Below are 26,088 nucleotides of genomic sequence, written 5' to 3' on the forward strand. Positions count from 1 at the left end.
TTTAACTACATAGACAGACGAAACAATTCACTGTCCTAGAGACACTGTTAGAATCTGCTATCATCTCCTTTAAGTCAGATAACATACCATATGATCTGTGTATTTCTAGTACCTTGAACTTAATTGAAAATGCTCATAAAATATATGTAATGAACTATAAAACTAATATCACAAAATGAGGGAAAGATGGACATCAACTGCCACTGTATGTCGCTCCTTCAGAAGAACACAACCTCGTCTGGGTTGTATACTAAACTTAATCATGAGAGGCAGAATGAAAGACATTCTATGTTTAAAAAGGGCAATATTCTTCAAAAGTGTACATTTTATAAATTATAAAGGCAAGGAAATGTTTATGATTAAAAGGGCTACAGAAAAATAGCAACTGAATATAATACATGATCCTAATTCAGATTCAGTAATGAAGGGAAACACGCTGAGAAGGATGTTATTTGTCAGGTGACACAATCAGAATTTGAATGTCAGATTGCATAAAAGTATTGTGTCAATAAAATACATACTGGGCTGATAAATAGACTGTATGTTGATTGAGAACATATTACCAAATGCTTGCTAAAGAGTATGGTAAGTATGATAGGAAAAAAGTCACTACATATATATTTTACTTGAAAATGCTTTGGAAAACATTAGAGAACATAGTAAAGCATAATACTATTATTATGCAGCAAAATACTATTAACAGATGAATCTTAGTAAAATATATATGATAGTTTTTATACTGTTTTTGAACTTTTGTCCAAGGTTGAATTTTCTGCAGCACAGATTTTCAAAAGTAAAATAGTTTGCCCCAATTAAATAAATTTCAATATATCAGCAATATCAGATATTTATTAATAACTAATTGGAGGTTTTTACTCTCTACTATGCAGGCTTATAGTTTCACTGATCATATGGACAGTATTTTCATGATAAATGCTTTGTGTTTAGCAAGAAGGCTTCTGAGAAGTCAAAGTCTTATTCAAGTATTGGATAGTAGATAAATGGTTAGTGATTTTCTTAATAGAGTTCTCCACAGAAGCAGGTTCAGATCCATGAAACCTACTGGACTGAGCATATGGACATAACCTGGATTCTGGTCTATTGGTCCATCATGTTTTAATGGTAAATTTATAATTATAAAGTTTACGAAGTATGCTTAACTGTTACCTGTTACTTAGGATCCTATATGTTAATATGCATTTGTTGTTACTACCAAATTACTTCTCTATTTAATTGGGTTTGAAACAAATTTTGCCTTTTAAAAGTTTACTCAAAAAAGCAAACCACAACACAAAGAAAAATTATATTGCTGCTTTGGTACTTTTTATGTATGCATGTGCTTGTGTGTGTGTGTGTGTGTGTTCCAATTAACCATTCATTAGTAGGAAGTTAGAAGCCATCAAAGTGGTTAATGTACCAGCAAGTGGAAATGGGGTACTTTGCACGTAGGTTACCTTGTCTTGATTGGAAGGTGAGACCTTCCAATTTCAGCAAAGTAAAACACAATGAAATTTCTTGTTACTGTCTCCATTCTCCTATGCTTTTCTGGGGAAAAGGAATCTAAGAAGCAATAATATAAGAAAATAACCATTTGGAGATACACTTGAACCTGGGTGATGAATAGACAATTTATTATGTTTAATTAAAACAGCATATTTGAAAAATGATTCCTTGTTTGATAAAATAAGGTGCCATGGAAGCAAAATAGAAATCTTTCAAATCAAACCGTTGTATCTTTTTGGAACTCAAAAGAAAGGCAAAATCCTGTGAATAAATTGAGTTTTCAGAATAAATTCATGTGTTACCTCTGGGAAAAACCAAAGGTGGCAATTAGCAGGAAAGCTCTTGTCAGAGCCTACTGATTTTCTTCTAAATTTGAAGGAAAAAAATCATCATTTTGAAAGAAAGTTTAGCATTTTCTACTTTTTCCTACTTTCTATAGCATGTCCAATTTGATGATCTTAATAAAGGCTATATCTCTCTAGGGATGTAATTGTAAGTGAATAGTTTTAAATCTCTATGGCCATATTTAATATATTTATATAGTGCTGAACAGAAATGCTGGTCTAAGAGTACATTTGACAAATGATAAGCAAACTTCAATGAAAGATTCATTTTTCAATAAATAGAATCTTAATGAAATAAATGACACTTTTATGGGACAATAGCTTTACATTTTATGTAATGGAATCATTAAATGTTTAGACAGTGAATAGGAGAAAATAATCAGTGCTACAGAAGACTAGTATATAAGGTAATCCTCTATCCATCCACCTTTGACAATAAAGCAAAAGCATCAGTTCAGAGATGTGTTACTTCTCTCAGAGGACATACAAGCAAATCAGAAAGCATTTTAAAAGAAATACTGTCTCTTAAAAAAAAAAAAAAAAAAAAAAAAAACACATGAGAATGAGTGAGGTCTTTGTCCAAAATTCAGACTAGAGAAAGCACAGTTAAGCAGGCAAGGTTTACCAGCCAGGGATTAGGTTGAATCAAATATTGATGTGAGGGGCTGGAGATTTAGCTCAGTGGCGTAAGCACCTGCCTTGCAAGCAGGCGGTCGTGAGTTCGATCCCTGGTACCGATAAAAATGAAAAAGACAAAAAAAAAATATTGATGTGAACATCTGGTACACACACACACACACACACACACACACACACACACACACATATGTGTATGTATGTATATATATATATATATATATTTCTGAGTGAATTAAGTATATTAACTATTCTAATATTCCTTGTACCAAATCTGTTCTCATCAATAACAGAATAATTTTATTTTCTTCAGGACTCTGTGTACTAAACACCCTCAAAAAATACTGTGTATGGTGGCACACACCTGTAATCCCCAGCACTTAGAAGGCTGAGGCAGGAGACTTGCCATGATTTCAAGGTTATAAGTGAGACACTGTCTAAAAACAAAACAGAAAAAAAAAAAAACAAAAAACAAAAAACACTACCAATGCCCTTGCCTTCCTGTATTGATATCCTTATGTATCCTTATGTAGTGTGAGCTACATCTAGTGACTCTTATTTAATGAAATGAATATGGCAAAAGTGACGGCATGTCTTTTCCAAGATGAAGTTCTAAAAGACTATAACTGCCACACTGCTGGCTCTTAACACTCTATCTAGATCTTTATACTTCTCAACCAAAGGATGCTGGCTGTCATTTACTGATCTTCCTTGGCTCAAGGACTGATGACCAACAGGATTCCAAGGTCGTCTGCTAGCACCTTTGAAGGTGTTAAGCTTTCCAAAAGTCTGGAAACAAAATCTGCCTTGGGGAGTATAAAGGTGACTGTAGAGTCTGCCATCACCCTACTGAAGCCTGGACATGGCAACACAGCAGAGGATACAGAAAAGCTATCCTACATTGCTTACATGTAGAAACAGTGAAGTAAAAAGAGTTACGTTATGAAGTAATATATCATACCGCTAATACTGTTATTGCTGGTCAATTCATCAGGCTAATACTGCAGTCCTAATGAATTAAAGTGTGCTTATATACCTCAATTTACTGTCTTCTAGAACACAAGACAAATTGATAACCCAACTCCAGGCCACACAAGCTCACCAAGTCCAATACTATTCACCAAGTCGAATGCTGTGTTCTCCTGGAAAACCTGCCTGCTTTTTAGAGAAATGGAAAAAATAAGTTGAATGTTCCTAGAAAAATATTTCTCATGCAAAACCAAACCAAATAAGTTCTGACTTAATAATGTCATGACTTGTGTCTAGATGTTACCCCCAAAGCTTCATACAGCCACAAGTGGGGCTTTTCAGAGATGGCTGAATCTAGAGTGTGAGTAGTGCGATGCTAGGATTTAAGATGCTAAGATTAAGAGTGGGTGATTACTAAATCAATTCACTGACTAGTTTGTCACAACCTTGATCCCATTAGTGTGGATACAATATAAGGGACAGAAAGAATCTTGTCTTTTCCTTTCTTTGTGGCTTTGCTACCTCTGTCTATCAAGAACTTTTCTCCTCAGTCAAGCCCCGCCTCCCTTCCTTAGAGTCAGCCAATTGAAGCCTGAAACCTCCCCACACTGTAAGTTACATAACACTTTCCTCCCTTAACTTGTGGATGTTGGGTATTTTGTCTCAGCAATGAAAGAAAAGTAATTAAGACAAATAATAGTACAATAGATTATACTAAGTCACAGAATTTTTAATCTTAAGCATTTTTGACATATACAAACACGTGTGTTTTCTTTAGTAAGTGGAAATAAGTATACGTGCATTTCCTAGAATGTTTTGATTCTGTTAAGAAGAAAAATAGAATTGCCTTAGAAGTTAACATATGATTTCATGATATGTGTTGGCACTCACATAAATAAAAAAATTAAAAACTGCAATAGTCTAATCATCAGATTAAACTTATATAGGAGTAATAATGATCTTATCAGGTCATTTAATGCATTGTGACAAAAGGATCCAGACAATTGTATAGATTTCTACTACTGAAGTTTTTTAAAATTCAACGAACCACCAAAGGGGAAAGAGAAAAAAATATGTTCTAAACTTGACTATTAAAATTATCTAAAGAGGCATTACACATCAGAAGAGAAAAGACAATACTTAAAGCTTTTGATTTAGTAATGGTGATTGGTTGGGATCAAGCACGCAGTTTTAAAAATTGTTTTCTTACTACATGTTTTCTAAGGAAACAGACTTAATTCTTTGCAAATTAATCATGAAAATATCAACAAACTGCAAACAATAACAAATGGAAAAACGTAAATGCTTTCTAAAATGCAAAGTAATAAAATAAGACAAAATGTGCTTTCAGAAAAATATGCAATGCTAATGAATAATTTTACATTTTACAAATTGTCTCTGTCTCTGGAAATAAAGAATTTCTGGAAACGTCTCTGCACTATGGACTTTTACGTAAGTTCCACTTTGTTCTCAGCATATATTAGGCTCTGAGATTGCCAAATTTCTTTAACACAGTCTCAAAAAACAAACACAAATACTTTACAACTAAACACATAAAGTGTAGTATAATAAATGTGCATATATTTAGAAAGAATATAAATGCTGATATATGTATATTTCATGCCCACTGTGAAATTCTGCCCTGGGTCATGGTAACACAGGCCAGTATTTCCATTAAAATTAATAGCCTGTGGCTGTGGTTACTGTCAGTGTTGCCTTATTTTCCCATCAACAGCAACTGTGACATGAATAAAATTAACTTATGTCACCATGTAGATCATTATATCTTAAATTAAGGTTAGATTTCAAGAACCCTTATGAATTTAAAGAACTCATCTAAACTATGTCAAAACCACTTAATAATAAATCTTTATTTTCTTACAATAGTGACTATTTCACACTATTCTTTAAGAGATAATTCATAGTTACACTCTGACAATATCAAATTATTCAAACAAAATTGCCTATTTATAATCTTAAAATCCTTGACACTCTACCGCCATTTTAACTGGACATACTTCACAGTGTTATTTCTTCTTATGAAAATGTACCTCCATAATTATGATATTAACCTCTAAGTCTCGAGTAATAAATCTTGTCCATCTTTCCACAATATCTTTAATGTCAATGGCTGCGTGAAGAGTTCACAACTTTTTTAGTCATTTTTAATAGGCCCAATTCATGACCAGTACTTTAATAGCTTAGGACTCTGTTAAAGCTAAATTCTGTAGCCTTAAACAAATAGCTGATGAGTCTATTTTCAAAGGTCTTATGTACTTCAAAATCATGACGTTCCTAAAGCTTAAAACACAGTAACAATAGTATGATTTTGGCATAAAATAGCTTGTTGTGATAACTTAGAACACTGATACATAAAGATTTTTCTGTTTATTTAACAGATTTAAACAAAAGTATAATTCTTACTTTCTTTTTATCAAAATAAGAATGCATTATATTGTTGAAATAATTGCAAAGAAGATCCAGGTACCAGAGAGAACATCTTACAATGGAAGTACATTGTCTCTGCTTTTTTGTTTATGGCTCTATTCAAGGTAGTCTGATTACTTGAAAGGAACAATACATGACATATTGCCATACAAAACCATATCATAAAAAATACATGTCTCTTAATGCAAGAGTTGAATTGACAGTTTGTCAAGATAAAATCTGCAGAATCAACAAAGATGCAAAATAAATAAGTGAAAATATGGATTATCTAACATACTATTATGTATTTGCATCATACACTATTTTAATTTCATGTAGATAAACTACCACTAAATTGTTTGATTTCAGTCTTATACTCATTTAATGGATAGAATTTAATTCTTTTCTGCTATTTAAAAAGTAATATTGTGCTTTATTTCTTTTTAAATGTCAGTTCACTTATTATATATATATATATATATATATATATATATATAGTGCCAACTATTACAAAATGTACTAACTCATAGCCATTTGAACATATTTTTCTTCTTAATGTTGCATTTGTTACTAGTAGGTGATCTTTTCTTTGGCATAAGAATAGGCAGTGTCTTGGTAATAACAAGATTTTGCAAAGACATGCTATGTTTTCAATATTTGGGCTCTCATCAGCTTTAATTATGTACCAGTCTGTCTTTCGTCTGGACCTCATATTCACATTCCAGCCCCATACCACCATACCACCGTAGGTGCTTACTCAGTCTGTATGCTCCACTGTCACGTCATAAATGAAATTAAGAGCCCAAGCTCAGCATCCACACTAGCACTGATCTCTTGCCCAAGTTACCAATTACAGTTATCAGTCACTGTTTTCCATTTTAATGTTGAATCCTATAATTCGATTTGCACTTTGCATTTCAACTGGGTCTTCCCATTTCATGGAACACACCAAAAGATAAATCCTGATTTCTGAATTAATGTTATTCTCCTTCTATATAAATAACTTCTATGCAGTATTTATGTTACTTAAGATTTAGTGTATCTATTTCAGAGTTAACAATAACAAGGGGGTCAAATTTTTATTTTAACAAGAATTAATTAGAAATCTGTTCAAAGTCATCATCAGAAACTATATTTATATTTTGCTTGCAAAAATTTGAGAAGATATACTGATAGCATGGCTTCTTAGAGAATCTAAACTTAGTCTAGTGGCTCTTTACCTAACAAGAATAAATTGCTTTGTCTTCCAAAAGCTCTTTACTTACATTTCAGAACCACTGGATCACAATGGTTATTTTTTATAAAGAATGATACATCTTTTACATGTTTCTGGAAAAAGATTTCAAAATTTCAGATTTTCTTCTATCAATTAATTTTAGTCTTCAAATGTGTACTGCCAAAACTGAGTTTTTATAAACAACAAAAATGAAAATCAGTCCTACTGGAAAAATGGCAAAATATGAATACAGAAAATGTTTTATATAGCATGCCAACTTTCAAAAATTGAGATGTATATATAGATGATATGGTTATATTTTAACAATTATTCCTGTTTCATATAATAAAAATACATAAATATTTCATATTTTATACAAATAGCAATTATAATGTCTATCATTCTTGAAAAACATCTTAATATGTACAGTTGTATTAACAATTAACTACATATATATTTTATCAGAATTCTTTACTTTTTGTAGCTTAATAAATTTTGATTTATATTAAAAAGATATCAAATCTTTTACATTTTTTTGCCCTGACATTTAGGCATATAGGCAATTGATAAGGTGAACTGACTATAATAAATAGTTTATTAAGTATTAATTACAAGTTTTCCAAAATTTATCTCACAAAATGTTGCTTAATTTTAATGCAAATCTTTTGTAGTCCATAAATTGCTAAACATGGGCTTTGGAAACTCAAGAGGACAGGTACAAGAAAAATGTAATACTAACTTTTCACATAGAGCCATTTTAAAATTTTATTCTCCCAAACTCTCTTTAGGGTGCCTCTTAGAAGAGTAAACTGCACTTTTTACAGGGGTCTTAGGAAGACAGCCAGGAAAAATACTTAGAAAAGAAAGAAATTACAACAGCAATTCTAAGGTTTTGTTATAAATTAAAATCCTGAATTTGTAACTTCCAAAGCTTTCTTTCATAAGGTACATTATGTTCTATATTATTAGTTTTATAACATGAAAATGGAGACATCCAGATAGTGGTATTCAAAGACAGAAAAGAAAAAAATAGAGTCTAGAAAAAACTAAAATTAGAATTTAAAAATTAAAAGTAAATTTTAAAATTCAAATGGAATATTATATAAAATGGAATAGTCAAGACAACCTTGAGCAAAAAAACAAAAAACTACACACACACACACAGTGGGGAACATCATACTACTTGACTTCAAAGTATAATAAAAGTTGTAGAAATTAACACAATGTGGTACTAGCAATATATATATATATATATATATATATATATATATATATATATATAGGCATACTGATCAGTGGTATGGAATAGAGGCTCCAAAACAAGCTCACAAGTGAATTGTGTGACGAGGGTGCCGAGAAAATGCAGTGGAACAGGACGGGTTCCTCACTGCTGTTGAAGAGAATGCATGCTTATGTGCAAAATAACTAAGTAAGACTCTTATTTCAGTCATATACCAAAATCAACATGTACTCAGTACTTAAAACAGGAGACCAGGACTTGCAAGATAAGTAAAAGGCAACATAAAGTAAAAACTAAATGATATCAGTAAGGGAAATGACATTTTGGATTTTAACCCAAAAGTGCAGGTAACAGAACAAGCAAACAATCACTGAATGAGGTTATATCAAACTAAAAAGAATGCATTGTAAAGGAAACAGTATACTGTGCAAAGACAATCTATTGATTAGAAGTATTTGCAAACTATATATCTACAAAGGGATCAATATCCAAACTATGCTAGGAACTCAAACAGCTCATTAGCAAGAAAACAATCATATAAATGTTTTAAATGGGTAAAGGACCTAAATAGACAAAGCAAAATAAAACATGCAGCCAATAAACATACGAAAAATGCCCAACATTGCTGATCATTAGGAAAACATAAAACTACAATAAGCTACCAATTCACAACAGTCAGAATGGCTTTTATTGTAAAGAATAAAAACATACTTGTTAAGGGTGTGCAGTAAAGGGAATACTTCAACACTGTCATCACAGCCATTATGGAAAATTTCGTGGAAATTCTTTTTCAAAAACTAGAAAATAAATTATCATATGATCCAGCAATTACACAAAAGGGTAGGTTATCCAAAAGATTTGAATTCAGTGTATCCGCCATATTCATTGTGGCATTAGTAATAACAAACAAATTGTGGGATCAACTTTAGTTTTCATCAGTAGATGAATGGATAAAGAAATCTTAAATACAACAGAATACTATTCATGCTTAAACGAATAAAACTTTGCCGTTATGATAACATGGATGGAATTGAATTGGAGAACACTATGTCAAGTAAAATAAGGCACACAAAAACAAATATGGTATTGTAATTTCTCACATATATAGAATGTAAAACAATTGACCTCGTGGAAGTTAGAGACCGTGTGGTGCTCAGAGGACAGAATCTGAGGGGTATGGGAGCTCCCAGTAAAAGAACAAACTCTCAACAAGAGACCACCTGAATTTTTAAGTTCTATTTTATAGTGCGGTGCATATAGTTAGCAACAGATTACTGTGTATTTAAAAATTATCAAAATACTACCTTTTAATATTCTCATTCTAAAAATTGTGAAGTATTAGATGTTATGGATATGTTAACAGGTGTGATTATTCCATATTACATTCATAAAATCGCACATTCAAATACTATTCAAAAGAAGTCAACCAAGAACTGCATCCGAGATCCAATGGGACCAGTTAGTCACTGACTGAAATATTTATACTTTAATTTAGGAACTCAATTCTCATGTGCTTACCAAAAACAAAAATCATAAACCTATTTAAACTGACTTAAGCAATGTTGATTTATATATACTTTCATATCATTTTCTCTAGGAGGTAAATGTTACCAGTATTTTTGGAAATCGGGAGACAAGACTTTTGTGGAGGATGTGAAATTATGACATGAGTAAATAAAATGTAAACTAAATATTATTCCAGAGTTTTTAATGAAGTGGGAATGTGTGCCACTGTTAATCATGGTACTTCACATTATTTAGTATCTTTAAATGGCCGCTGAATACATACCAGTTGGTGTTGAATAAACCCATACTCTTTATTTGAACTTCTTTTTGAGATCCAGTAAAGGCATTCCTAATTAGTTTGAACCCAAATTAATTCTGTATAATGGAGCCACCTGCTTACTTTGTTATATCCACTGATGTATGACATAATGGTAAGTCACTGGTTAAATTTTGTCTGTATTTTAAAATGTCACTGTAAAATAAGTAAAGTATATATGTATACATACATATATACTTTAACAACAGGAAGAAATTGTTTCTTATAGTCCCACCTAGACTTTGATGCCAATAACTCTTAAAAGGCAACTGTCCTTCTTATATACCTCAATGGAATCTTAGCCAGGAGTAACATTGAGTTATAAGAGATTTATTTCAAAAGACCAGCCATCCATATGACATTTGTTCCATGAACATTTTTACTTTTCTCTATCAAATTTATTTTGTACTTTTAATTGTTTGAGACTTCAATACCTATTTTCATTTGACAGAGCACATTAAGTATTAATTCTTAATTCATAGGAGAATACAAGCCCATCAACTATGGAAAATAATTAATCAGCCTTTGTAGAATTCTTTAAGTATCCTGAAATTTTTTAAATGTTCCACATCATAACAATTTAAGGATAATAATTTGAATCTACAAATAAGAAATTGGTCATTTTTAAAATTTTCATATAACTGAAGTGGTTAACAAAAGAGAATTAATCTAAAGGAAAAAAGTAATTAAACAGAAGCTATGGGCAGGTAGGCTTCAAAATGTCATTTCTGAAATATATCTGAATTTAAAGCAATTAAGTACAAAAGTTCTTGCGTTCTTTCAAAAAATTTTGCAAACCTTCCCCCTTATTTGTGAAAAAGGAGCTATTTTCCTTTTTGTTTTTATGTTGACATAATACATTGTATTACTAGTCATATTTTATTTAGAGGACTTTTATATATTTTACTATTATCAGAGAACATGAGTAAAACGACGTCTTATTCAGGCACCCACAGAGTTTTTTAAAGTTTGGTATTTTACATAAAATATGTATTTCTAAGTTCTTTTAGAAAATGAAAATGACATAATAGGGCTGATGCCCCACTTGGGCAGCAGTTGGCTAGAACCCAGTGCCATCTGTGGGACTAGAAGAGGAATGTACCTTCCATTCTGTTTTAAGTATTTGCTCACATTTGAAATCTCTCTTCATTCCCAGCCCTTTTAACTACGGATTGATTAGAACACAGAACCTACTATAACTGCTGGAGAAATTTATTAAAATCAGCCAGAACACTCTGATAACGTTGAGTGAAATAAGATTAAATCCACTGATTCACACAAAGCAGTAAAAATTGAAATTATTAATACAACTAAATATTTTATCATGAAATGTAAATTACTAGTCCTTAATTCTGCTATGATCACTTCATAACCTTTTATATGTAAATACAGAAACACAGTTTAGAATCAAAGTTAAACACATCACACCTGAATATGTATGGGAATAATTTATGCTCTAAAATCTCCCCACCCAGCATTCCTTCTCCCAGGGAGAAATAAATAAAGAATGAGAGTCAGAGCCAATAATTTGTAGCCATCATTCATTGCTTTATAGGTGTAATTAGTAGGCTTAAGTGGAACTATGTGTAGAGATTACTATCTCAGGAGTGTGATTATATATGAATTAGAAGAGTATGTAGCTACTCTACAATATAAGAAAATACAAATCATATTAAGAAAACTTTGCCAAAATATAATAAGAAAATTAGGAAGCTGAAACATTTCCATCTTTAATGTGAATCAAAAATAGCTAGTCTGTGTTTTATCTAACTTTAAATGATATACATAATTTTACATAATATGTAGTTGCAAATTAATCTTAAAATATGTCCATTTAAATTGATATAAATACTGAAATTCATAACTTGTCATGAATTTTTTAAATGCTCTAGAAAATCTGATGAAAATAATTTTGACTGGTCAGATAAAATAATGCTTAAATGAAAAAGCATGAGTTATAGAAGAAAGACAGTCATTGGCCTAGGAGATTAAAAAAAAAAAACTCATCCTTAGTAAGTTTATATTCTATTAAATGTAAATAATATTGTACTATGTATAAAGATAACATTCATTAATCAGTATGTGGCTTTTTCTAGTCACTATTTTAAGTTTTTTTTTACATATATTAACAATCCATAAACCAGATCTATAAGCTAGATATTATGTATTTCTATTATCTGAATTGTACATATTAAGAATTTAAAAATCTTAAGAAATTAAATTACACTTAGTATTATACAAACTAGAAACAGCAACATAGGAATTTTAATTCAGGAATTCTAGATCCAGAATTCATCTGTATATACACACAGGTATCACAGACACATTGTGTGTGTGTTTGTGTGTGTGTGTGTGTGTGTGTGTGTGTGTGCCTGTGCGCGCGTATGTACTCCTAGAAAATAAGTAGATGTTCTTGTGATCCTGATAGAACAAAAAATATCAATAATATCACAGGTTTTAGAAGTCAAAATGACACAATATGAATTACCAATAATATAGACACTAGATGATCATTCTCAGACCAATGTGCTTTCTTAGCACTGAAATGTATTAATACTGATTTTAATTTTTTGAAATCACTGATGTAAATAAAGTACAACATTGATGCTAGAACTGCATTGGCACTTACAATGAATTTATTAACAAACCCTATAAACTAGTGAATTGTTTTAATTTATTTTACAGAAATTTATTTCTTATTTATTACTTCAAGGAAGACTTACTGAGAAAAATGCAAATTTAAAGTGATAGCCGAGACAAGCAAAAAACCTCTGCACAATGAAGTCTTTTTACTAAAGATGACTTCCATAAGAAACCCAAAGTCAATTTAATTGATTTTATCACAGTACTAAACTTTATATGGAAGGAACTACGTATTTGCATTTTGTATCTTTATCCTCACGAATTTATGCCACCCTCTTTATCCAGTTTAAACATTTAGTTACAGCCACTTCATAAATTATAGTGAGATAAAAGATCACTGTCAGTGGGAAGCAATGCATATGGAGACAAAGAGACTCAGAGTTCCTGAGTTGACTGAGTCAAAGTAGTTCATAGTATGTGCCTCAGTTTCCTCACATATAAATATGGGCTTATAAAGATCACCAAGACAAAAATTTGGAGAGCCGTACATACCTTAAACTGCCTAAGAAATGTTGTTCATATTCTTCTTTTTTATAAACTGAAACATTGCTGCATCAAAAAGAATGGCTCCCATTAACAGATCACCATTTCCCTTCCACTTCAAAAAAAATACGCTGTCCTCACCTTCTACTCAGCTCACTTTTATCTATGACTGGCACTTGAGATTTTGAACTGCACCCTTTCTCAGACCTGTTTTCTTCCTCTAATCTCCTAGTCTGTGAGAGCAGAAAACCCTAATGCAATTCCTTAGCAGGCAGATTTAGAACAAAGTAGGGACTTTACAGTTTCTGCTAGGAAACACTGTCAGTCGATCTACAATTTAATAACAACTATTGGATTTTTCTGGGCTAATGTCTTTGAACCAAGTAAAATATTTTCAACTAATCAAACATTTCCTAAATAATTAAACATACTGATTTTTTAAATCTATACCTTCTAAACGTCCAGTATATCAGGCATAAAAAATAACATCACCATTGAAAGAAATATTCCTGCCTTTATAAAGCTCATTTGTAAAATTAAATAGCTGTATTCACTTACCAACTGCTTTGCCATCTTTGAGGAAGTGAAGTTGAACTTCCTTTATTTTAGGAGTTGCTGTTGTTAAAATGATACTGAAAGCTAAATAATGTGTTTGTGTGTCAGCTGTTGTAAGTCTAAAGAGATTTTTTGAATTCTTCAATTATAAAAACATTTAAAACATACAAACTTGTGCAGTTTTTATTTTAATGAAGATGAGAAGTTCATTAAAGAAGATAAATATTTCATTAGATGTTAAATAAAACAAAGAGATTTTTTGGCTTCTCTCAGCACAAAATTCCTTTGAAAGATTAATTAATACATGCAAATTATGCAAATTAGACCCGTGCAAATATTTTATGAAGACAATTAAGGGAACCATTAATTACTGCTTTTTTTGCTTCAGTGAGATTCATTCATTTAATTTTAATTTCACTTTAACTGTTTTGATGTATAATCTTGCAGCTAAGAACTTTATCTTTCCTGGCGGGTCACTTAAACTTATAAATTTCATCAAGTGAGCATACAGAAATCTGTAAAGGTATTCTCAAGACTATGTTTAGTATCAAGAGAAATTTTTGACACAATGCACTCCCACAAACAGGGAAACTGGAAGGGAATGTGAGCTCATTCTTGGACAAGGTTCAACTGCTGGAAAAGCAATTAATTTGCTTTGGCTGTGCTAATACAGGGGAATTAGAAAGTGTGACACAAGACAAATAGAAATAATTAGTTCTCCAAAATGATGTTCTCATTAATATGGTTCGAACAGTAGAAATTAAAAGAAAAAAAAAACATTATTGTGGCATGTCTGCATTCTGTCCCTAACCCAGGGAGGTGGAATAACCTCACAAACATTCTTATATTTGTCATTTAGAGGATAATTTTTAATGTTTTTCTTACATGAAAATTCATATCAAATATATGTTTCAGAGGACTAAACATATATATTCTATCAAAATTAATAGCATACTTTCCTTAATAATGTACTGTATTTGTGGGCAAGTTTTTATTTTGCTTACACAAATCCTGTACTTTTATGAACAGAATTAAATATGGAAAGTTTATTTTGTATAAGGTAAATATTTAAATCACTCGTTACTCTTGAAATATACTTTTCAGAAAAAATTTAAATTGTACTTATGTGCCATTTTAAATGAACTATTCTGTTTCTTAATAGTTCTTATATAACCAAGCTACTTTTGCTAAGAATGGAAATGAGAAAAGGAAGCAGGCTTTATGAATATGAATCACTAGAGTTAGTTCTAATCTACATCACTGAAAGTAAATGTCTTCAGCTGTGGTAGGCATTATACATATTTTCCTACTGAAACAATCCTCAGAGAGGAAACTAATTGGATACAATGTCCATCAATTTTTTTTCTTGATAATGAAAGTGAAGAAAACTTCAAGCAAAAACTATTATATGTTACTTTTCCTTATATATGAAGGTAATGTACTCCCAGAAGTATTAAAAATTAATGTATTGACTGTAAAAAATGATATCCTAACCTGTTTGGATTGAATAGTAAAAAAAAATACATAATGCATAAAACTACATATAAAGTTACCACGACAGAGTCTTGTTTGCACCTCATCATTGTTACTCTGGTACTACTATGAAAAATGTAATTTACCTATGTCACTCCTTATATTTGTAGAGTTTTTTTTTTAATATTCTTCAAAATAGATCTAAAAGTTAAATTATCTGCCTTTCAAAGTTAATTTCATTTATTTAGTCTTTAATGTCTATATTTTCCAGGTTTCTTTCGCATCCTTAAACATTCCACATGAATGTATTTATGCCTTCCAAATTAGGATCATCTGTGAATTTCACTGATTTACTTTGTCTAACCACTATTTCATGACACGAAATTTGGATCCAGTGTTATCTTTAGGGTCTTCTTTCTCCTTCTCCATTTATCATTATTCTCCAGTTATAAGTCTTCAGACAAAATTCAAGCTAAATCACAAATATATTCATGAACAAGCCAATTTAATTTAATTATACAATTTTATCTATGTTAATAAAACTGTTAAATTTTGGATTAATAATGCTTGATTTCAGTACTTAATAGCAATTTAGTTGCACAATGTCCATTTTCTCCTCTCTAAACACCCAATTCCAATCCATTGTCTCCGATACTTCCAGATAAAAGTGATTTCTGTAACTCTTATATTCTCTTAACGTTAGTCTTCTATTGTATACTTTTACTAAGAAAAATGCTGTCAAATACATTATAAAACATGACCTATAATTTTGTTCCCCATTTACTACCTAGTATTTGGGCAATGGCATTAGACTTGAAATAACATCACAGAAATGTCATGAAAGTGTCACAAAACAGACATTATAATGACCACTATAATGTCTATTTTAAAAATGAAGAATCAGAAATTTCCAAAGATAGCAGTATGGAAACAGTATCTAGAAATAATTTATGTAATGATATTTAGAATGAATTATTTTATTAGGAGCTATTTTTAGGAGCTTCCTACTTAATGCCTACCATGTCTAATTTCATGTATGAATAGTATAAATTATGAAGAAACCACAGTGAAGAAAAAAATATAGAGGGCTTGAGTATTTTGAGTTTAGGCATATCCAGTTACATTCAAATGGAATATTTATTAGGATAAATATATTTATACTGAAATCATGGAAAAGATAGTAAAATTTTATAAAATATTAAAATTCATTAATACCTCCGGAGCTTCCTATCTAATAAGCCTGAGATCTAGCTGAATGAGTAGTTAACAATGACCTGTGATAACTATAGAACAATAGTCTGTTTATTAGGCTACAATCAGTATCATCTTTTGTTCAACTTAATCAATGCTACCTTAAATTGATTAACTGCACGGAATTGCTGCCAAACACCAGAAACCAGTGCCAAGGGAATTAAAGCATATTTATTATCATTGCATTTTGCTCAGAGTAATAATTCTAACATTATATTTTAAGATCAAGAAAACCAGTTTGTAACCTAGTGCTGATTATTTACCCCTAAGTAACTAGACAAAAGTCAAGCTGATAGCCCAAAATACAGTTTTAAGTCCTAGACTTTTATTCTATTGATTTACTTATCGTCTCTAATTAAAAACCTCTTAAACATGGAAAAATTGGTTGAAATAACTAAAAATATTCTTATAAAATCTCCACAAATACGTTAGTATGGGATTAATTCAATAGTACACAATAAATAAAGACCAATTTTCCAATAAAGGAAATGTAAATTATATATTAGAGCAATAATAGCTTTAGTGTTTACCAGTTACCAGGCTCTGTAGTAATTATGTTAATTCCCAACAATAAAATTTAATATTAACAGCTAAAATTTAACTATGTATGTACTATTGCCCAGTACATGCTAAGTGTTTTACATGAATTATTGTGTTTAATGTTCACCACACCTTGCCAAGTTTAATAAACTGTGTGAGAAAAAAATAGAAAATTGTAAATTAGATTTGAATCTAGATCAGGCCTCTAGCATCTCTTAATTTCTAGTTTCTGTAGAAGTGCCTAAAGAATCCCAATTTTCACATGAAAGGTAGAAATCTTTTTTAAATTTTAGAAACTATAAAAACATTTCTATAATAAAATTTGAATGATAAATTCATAAAGATCTTAAAAGTGGTAAGGTTAAGTCAGGTTTGATTTAACAATATTAATTTAAGCCTTGACATGTCATTTAGTAAGTTCTATTGACACTTTTACCTCAAAAGAAAAAAAGGGGTTCCTCATATATCACGCACTAAATACAATGGTTGTTGAGGCTTTAAATTTACTGTGAGTTCATTACATGCTACTTTGTGGGGATGAAGTTGCATCTTTTCTCTATATATGAAGACTTTCTTAATTTTTCTTATTGCTACTTTATTTATTTTCTTTGCTTAAAATGTAGTTTTCCTCAGTGTGTCTTTAAATGTCTATAGACATAGCATAGGCACGACTGCCAAAAAAAGTAAAAACAAGGAACAAATTTTTTTTTTTAAATTCTGAATAATTTCGATGAGAAGTTGCTCAGATTTTTAAAGTTATTAACAGACAACGTATTGGGTACCTAACCTGAGTGGTGCAGCTGAACGCAGTTATAAGAGATATGTAAGCCCAGGCAGCAAGGCCGGGTGGAAATAACATTATTGTTGGGGTAAAAAATATGGGTTCAAATGCTAGAAACCAAACCAACTAACAGTATGAAGAATATGGCAGTATGCAACGAACAATATCAGCAATTTAATTAAACACTCTTAGCTTAGGTTACCTTGCTTTTACATTAGAATACTGTTTTATACAAGAAAGGAGAAAAGGCTCAACAGGACCCAATATTTTTCACTATTTTAATAAAGCATACCTCTACTTAATACATAACAATCTAAAGTCTAGATAGGATGGCAATCCTAGGAAATTCACTAGGTACTAAAACATTTGATTCAATAAAAGAAATGATCAAAGATAAATACTTTCATAAAATGACATGATACATGATGCTTTGCAGCTCTAAATTATGCATCAAATAATAATAATAATGATATATTTCCATGGAGAAAATAATTTAACAAACCCAATGTAAAAGCACTCAGGAAGAAAATAAGGTGATGTGGAAAACAACTGGACCACATTACAGTCCTAACTCTGATACCGTCTTAGTGTGACTTTTAATAAGCCATCTACCCTCACTAAGCCTCAGTTTTCTCTTTGTCTCAAGAAAGAGATTTAATTTATGTTAAAGCCCTAGCTCAATTCTAATGCAGTGACAACAGAGTAATGTGTTTGTATATCATTGATGTTAAATAAATATTTATTGAATAAATGAGAAATTTTAAAATAAAATTCAACTTGTATCTTCGATATAGGGAACAGAAAGAACCTTTGTAAATTGGAAAGAAAAACATTTTTAATGTGTGGGAAAGTTTTTTATGTCTTCTTGTTTGAGGAATATTTGGCTTTCTGTGATCTAAGATCAGTTAAAAGGAGAGCAAAAAGCAAAATAATTTTAATTATGGGCATTGGATATACATAAAAGACATGTACTTTCAAGTGAAGTCAAGATTTTCCAAGCATAACTTGCAGATAACCTATGATGTCAGAGGCACTATGGCTCACATTCCTATTGATTTTAACAATAATTTAGGTGTTCAAAAAAATAGACTGTAACTTGAAAAATAAAATGTTACTGTTTTGAAAGCAACTTTCAAGATTTTTCAGAAATTTTATATGAAATATAGTCTCACAGCAATATCTACCATGTCACAGCAGCATCTATTTTTAACAGATTTAACCTTTTGTAACTTTAAGAAACAAATCAGAGAAGAAGCATAATGTTCACATATGTTAAAGAAATGAAAAACATGTATTTTGTAAATAGGACAGGAAAAATAAGTAATAAATGTGATTATGGAATGTTAATTTAGTGAGATTTTAAAATTTAAAGACAAGATATGAAAAAGTATAAAGAACGCAAATCCTGACATCAGAGATGCACATGAAGAATAAACATGTACTGCTAATTCAGTTATCAAATATGAACGTTAATTTTATTTATAATTCTAACTTTCCTAATCAGAGTCATGTCATTTTTATTTCCTTCCGTAAGTCTCTCCAATTGAGAAATGTTGAACAATAAGGACTTCCCTATCCACAAGATCATTAGAACATAGGTCTTAATTTATCAATGCTTAATTTCTTTCTTCAGGGAACACAGAGCAAGTATCATTGTGTACCAATGCCCTCCCAGACAATAGAGCAGTGGTAGCAAACCTATGGCATGCATGTTATTTTCTTGCCTTTTAAGACAAAAGATGTTAAATTATGAGTTGTTTTTTCTCAAGTAAAACCTCAGAAATCAGGTTGAGTTGAAGTGTTGGCACTTTGCAATAAGTAAGTGGGTTCTGGGTTGTAGTTTGGTCATTAGTTTCTAAAAAGTTCACCAGCACTACAATAGTGGCACAGTCATGAACCATGTGGGATGTTTCATGTTCTGTCCAACCACTTTGAGAGAAAAAGCAAACACTGAACAAAGATCTCCAGATGCACAGGTGGAAGGATCTTAAGGGGCAAGTAGGTGCTTCAGTGGAAGTGAAGTGTTCTGAAGGTGGTAACTTATTTATGTATTTATTTACTTGTTGGTTTATTTATTTATTTATTTATTTTGTGAGAGTAACTTTTTTAATTGGGATTTCAATCATGGGTAAGTGAAGGCAAGGAAGTGGGGAAGGATATCCTTTGTAGATAGGAAAAGAAAGAGATCTTTAGGAAAACATCAAGTACAAAAATTCCAGCAAGACAGGAGTGGAGAGACTGAAGGGGAAGAGCCGTGATTAAGTGCAGACCGTGAGGGGTGAAGGTGGGAGATGTCAAGTTCAGTTCTTCCTTCATTATACAGACATTGGATTAGACTTGATGTGAGTCAGGAACAGAATCACTGCGGGAGAAACTTAGACTTATGAAGAGAGTATTTTGTTTTGAGCACTGAACTTTGAGGTATCTGTGACGCAACCACACAGAAAGCTATCTATTACTATCTGAAGCTGCTAAGGGATGTCTAAAGGATTGGACAGGTATATTTATACAATTGTCAAAATATATGATAAAGAAATCATTTAAGGCCAGGGATTTAGCTCAGTGGCATAAGCGCCCGCCTGGCAAACACTAGATTGTAAGTTCGATCCCTGGTACCAAAAAAAAAAAAACAAAAAAACAAAAAAAAAGTCATTTAAGTAGGTACTGTTGCTTAAGACTAAAGAAGAAAATAAGACTGAGGCTTAATGGAAGAAACCATCACATTATAGAGCAGGCAACATAAAGAATGTGTGCATTTTTATATGCAGAAGAGGTTTGGGACCAGCTGAAGACACTGCACAGTAAGCTATATAAATTCGTTCTGTACATTCAAATTATCTTAGAAAAAGTATAAAGGAGAATAAGTTTTTTTTTAACCCTGATACAAATTATGACATACATATTTGTTAAGATTCACAGCATGAAAAAGTTAACTGTCATATGATTCTTGAGTTGTTTTCCTTCCCCGTTTTTGGATGTTCATTCTATATTTATAATAGCTTCAGTAAATTCACAATTTTGAGTTAGTCATTAGAAAAACTAATACTGAAGAGTTTATCTCCATGAGACATGAAATGATTTGGCTTATTTATGAATAAGAGTTAAATCATTTAAAACCTTTATTCTTAAAGAATATTTTCTAAACCACTCAGATTCCCTCTTTCCCACCTCTTGAATGTTATGGAAACTGTGATATAAAATGGTGAAATTGGCAATGGTGCAGTATTTAGTCTAAGCTGAGGTGCTTATATGAAGGTAATTACTTGGCACTTGAACAGTATTTAAGTGCCCAACTTCTAGGTGATTACCTCTTGGGCCAACTGTGGCATTTACTTATTGCTAAAATATTAAAAATAAGTGATAATCATAAAATTGTGGGCTCGGTTTTTCTTTCTGAATTAAATTGAGTTTATTTTGGAATAACAAGTAATTTAAGCTTTGGTTGGCTTGGAAGAAAAAAAGCAACTCAAGAGTGCAATATCTTGCACGTGAAAAGTGAGCGGGTGGAGGAAGTGGGCAGCTGTTAGGATCGCTTTTGAATTGTGAAGCAGTGGGTTTGCACGGCTCCCAAAATGCAAAATTAGTAGTGAGTTTTGGCTCTCTTCTGTTTGCCCTTTCTATTCTGTGCTTAGACAGAATTTCACTAAAGAAATTCTTCCTTCTTTAATTTCTTCTCTTTGCAATTAATTTTATTCTTGCCTTTTAGATACATTACTTTAGTATAGTAATAGAAGACAGACTCAGAGGGGGAAAAATGAATAACAAAACATCTCTTTGCTCTATTATTTTAAAAGTTCTGCAATAACTCACCTGAGTGAAATGTCTTTTTAAGCAACAACTAGAAACATTTATATTGCATTTTTTTAATTATATTAGAAGAAAACTCATATTATTTGACAAAAATAATATTTGCATTTTACTAAGATTGTGCATTTTCAACAATATGACACTTGGCAGGCTAGTTGAATGAATATTTTTGTATCATAATTAAAAACAAAAATAATCACTTAAGAGTTTATATTTGGCTTTGAATTACTAAGAATAATTCTTGAATAAATGTTTTGTTTTTCTAATCATGAGGTTATTTTGGCAGCTTTACTGTGTTACTTGACTGATAGCATTTTGGATAGCAAAAGGAAAGGTGATTTTTATGTTTCTTTGTTCAATACAACCAAATAACAGTAATAGAAATTAAAACTTTTCAATATTTCAATGTTATACAAATAAAAGTTTAGCCATATTAGTGTGTGCATTTGAGTATATGAATTTTGTACCTTAAAATAAAAATAATTATACATTACTAATCACCAAAATGTTGCTGGCAGTGAACTTATGTCATACATATTATGAGAACTCTGAAAAAATGTTTAATCACTATTTTTAGTATTAACAATGAATATTTCATTTACATGCAAGACTATGTTATTTATAATTCTTTATAGGTTGAGTTGAGCCTTAAAAATTCCACATACAGAAGTTCATTTATATGTCATAATTGAATAGAAACTTTTGTGTTTTCTCAAGTCACCTCGACATGTTCTAATTTGGTAAATAAATAGTCCCTGCTAAAAACTGGGGTTTATATCAATTACCATTGGCCTTATTGAGGCTATCAAATCAGCCTTGATAATCTGGAAAGATCTGTATTAAAAGTAACTTGTTCAATGTCTACATGATAGAATTTCTTATCATTTCAACAATACAAACATAATTGTTTTGAAATCCATAATGGTTTAAAAATTGAAATCTGTTTTACATCTACAATTACATTAATTTTTCTGAAAATATGTCTCACAAAGACATAAAGTTCAAGTCTTAGTATTGAAAAGCTAATTATTATGACCTCAAGTATAATAAATATAGGAAAAAATGTAACACTATGTCCTTTCAAACTCTGATTATTACTCATTGCAAATATAGTACCATACAAAAGGGAATTTCTTTTATACCTTTTGCAAATATGTACCATACAAAAGTAACAGTTTTGGAGTCACATAACATGATTAATGTCACACAGTATCCTAAAAACCATTGGGTTTAAGATGCAAAATAAAAGCAATTGGGAGGATTATGGCATTTAATCATTTTAGACTTCCTTTTAAAGAATCATTTCCATTTAAAAAAGAAAAAAATGCTCTTGTTCCTGTTTAGTATTTATGTAGTTAGGCTGAGTTTCTTATCTAGATGTTTCATTATAAATTCTGCCTTGTGATTTTGTCCTTTTCTGGTAGTGTGATCTTGGTAATATATATATATATATATATATATATATATATATATATATATATAGCTCTTCTGAGTGCTTAATTCAATTCCCTTTTGTATTCCATATATGATTTTTATAACATATTTGTGTTATTTAAATGTACATAATGCATGCAGAACATTTGGAAACCCACAAAGGAACTAGGCAATCTAATTTAATATTAACATTCAATGAGTACATTTTGCATGTGCCTTACAATAACTGTCACAAAGTGGCTAGTTAGACATTTTTAAATTTTAAGAAATATATTGCTTAATTCATTATTTTATCATGTACTATAAAATATGTAAACTCTTTCTGCATTGGGTTGGGCTTCAAACATTCAATAAAGTCTATTTACCACGTCCCAGATTAATTCAGACATTGTTTAAAATTAATTATTCCTTTTTAATTGCATTGTATAAACAGAAATGACCTGTTAATTTAAAGAAAATCTATCAGCACAAAATGAATTCACTCATATAAACAAGCAAGATGAACTTGACCTTGTTTGAACTTGTTTTGATGTGGCCCAGATGGTAGGCTACATGCTTGAATAGCAGGCTAAAGCTGAGGAAAAGCTCATATAGCAAGATCTAGATTTATAGCCTTCTGCAAATTCCTACCTTGTATTGTCCTTTCAGCATCTGTTCTGCCGCCACTGCGGTCAGCTTCTATCTCTGGGGTCAGAGAGTCTAAAAGCATAGAAAGGTAAGAGTGACATATATTTCATTTGATTCCTATTGTCCTTTAAAAAAAAGAGCAACCTGTTACTTTGGTGCCGAATTAAAATCACATAAATCTTTGTCGTCTTTTAAAGGTTGAACAGAAACTAGTCATAGGAATTTTCAGAAGATTTAAATAAACAAGTCACATAATATTGCTCGTAAGATATAACAGGAGTGGAAGTTCTTCAATTAATATTTGTCATGTCTTTGGTGGAAAAAGATTTAGATAAGCACAAAGTAATGCTGGATCCCAGATGCTAGGGTAAAGTAATAAAACAAAAGAAGTATTTATGAAATAAAGTATTTTCCCCAAGACATTCTTTCCACCATGCTCTCAGTGACAAGCACAGCTGAGTGGACCACATTCATAGGAATATACAAAGTCATAAACACATGTCTAAATTGTCCTCTGAGTATAGGAAATAGTAGTTGGTCATGTTTGAATATACACCTTCTTACCGTTTAACACTCTGAGACTGTCTGTCGAAGCTGCCTGTTTCAGGGTCTGCTCTGCTTGCTCACGCCGTTTCGTCTCAAATTCTAGTGCTTCTTGTAATTTTCTTTTTGCCTTCTTCTCCTTTTTTAGCCTCTTTTGAACTATAGCTAGAAAAAAAAACTGTCACTATTAGTTTTTTTAAAAAATTTTGTAACGTTACTAATTTACAAATGGTCAATATTTTTATCTGTTTTTATTTCCTGTTGCACTGAACTTGCCAATAAGTGGAAAATTCTAAAAACCCTACATTTACCAAAAATAATTGTTAATAAAATATCTAAAGAAGCCAAATTTTACTTTAGCCTTGAATCACACTAGACAGCTTTTAATTATCACAGTGAGAGATAAATTTAATTGGAAACCAATAATAGTAAATATTTATATTTACTGATAAATGTATCTTGATTAAATGCATTTTGTGGCTTACCTGTTCTGGAATCAGCATAGTGCAGAATAGTTTCAATAGTTCAAAACAGAACACTAGAAGCAGATCTACCATCTCCTTACGAGGCATTTGTACTACAACTGTTTGTTAAAAATCATGATACGACAACTAGGATTATTATAATTATGTCATGAAATTTTAGGAAAAGAAATAAATATTTTTGCATATAACAGTAAAATGCTCCTAATTATAATTAACATATGTGGGTAGTAATTTGTTTGGATGACATTATTACAATTTTCTCAGAGAATAACTTCTTCATAGTGAGTTATGAAGAACTACTGCATTTTTACTCTGCAGTTATTCTAGCGGAATAAAAAACCTAAGTGCTAATAATAATATGCCAATAATAACAATATTGCAGCTATTATGTAAACAAGTAGACTGTGCACAGAGCTGATTATGATATATTTTCTCTTACCAACAATTTAAATATCGGCATATAATGTGTAATCAATAGATAATAACAAATAAACAAAATGCTTATTAACTACTTTAGGTAGAGTAACTGCTTTAAAATCCCCTCCATGTAAATATATATCATAACTACTCAGTATATAGGATCTATTTTTTTCTTTGAAATCATTTCTTTGACAATAAATGTGGATGTTAACGTGATGAAATCACTCAGAAAATTCATTTATATGTCATGAAATATGATTATTCCAACTTTAAATTTTGACTTCTTACTATTGATGAAAGAACAAAAACTTTTTATTTAATAAAATTTTAATAAAATAAAATATAGTTGAAATATAAATTATGGAAATACTGGTTGAAGTAAGTAGTCTAATTTCAATTTCTGCATATCCTGTTTATATATCAGTATACTGTTCAGATGATAGTCCATTAATCCGCTGAGTTTACTACTTATGTATCATATTTTTAAAACATTTTTAAATCAAAATGCAAATTGACTAGTCATGTAAGAAAAAAAATGATTAAAGTGTTTTGTAAATAAATGCTAAATTCCTTCATTGTATAAGTATTATATGGTTACCTTAACAAAATTAGTTGCCTATCGTGTCTCTTTCCAAAAATGATATTATTTATGTTTCTTTGAAAAGAAAAAATACATTTTGAAGTATTTATTTTGAATAATATATTCTTTCTGGCAAAACAAGCTCAATATCCAGCAGCTTCTAATTGACCACTCACTGTGGCTTCATAGCGGACTGAACCAAACGGGATTGCCACACTCTGTCTTCAGGGTAGTACTCTGCCTCAGTGGACATGTCCATTATAGATAAGTAGTGATCATTATTATCTTTAACTTACTGCTGATAATCAA

The 26,088-nt window shown here is 30.8% G+C and overlaps 1 protein-coding gene across 3 annotated transcripts in view; it reads right to left on the minus strand.

Moving 5' to 3' along the window:
- The window catches only part of Dach1 (dachshund family transcription factor 1), a 390,486-nt gene that overhangs the window by 12,674 nt on the left and 351,724 nt on the right, over positions 1-26,088 (minus strand). For all 3 annotated transcript variants that reach the window (XM_063246828.1, XM_013141496.3, XM_003477566.4), the window contains 2 exons: positions 24,316-24,459; positions 23,755-23,823 (listed from right to left, as the gene is read on the minus strand). In XM_063246828.1, the coding sequence (XP_063102898.1) occupies positions 23,755-23,823; positions 24,316-24,459 (213 nt within the window). The remainder of the gene's footprint in view (positions 1-23,754; positions 23,824-24,315; positions 24,460-26,088) is intronic.

This window comes from Cavia porcellus, unplaced genomic scaffold (assembly GCF_034190915.1).
Source record: "Cavia porcellus strain 051 isolate PalLab524CR breed Dunkin Hartley unplaced genomic scaffold, mCavPor4.1 scaffold_4, whole genome shotgun sequence".
NCBI classification, from domain to species: Eukaryota; Metazoa; Chordata; class Mammalia; order Rodentia; family Caviidae; genus Cavia; species Cavia porcellus.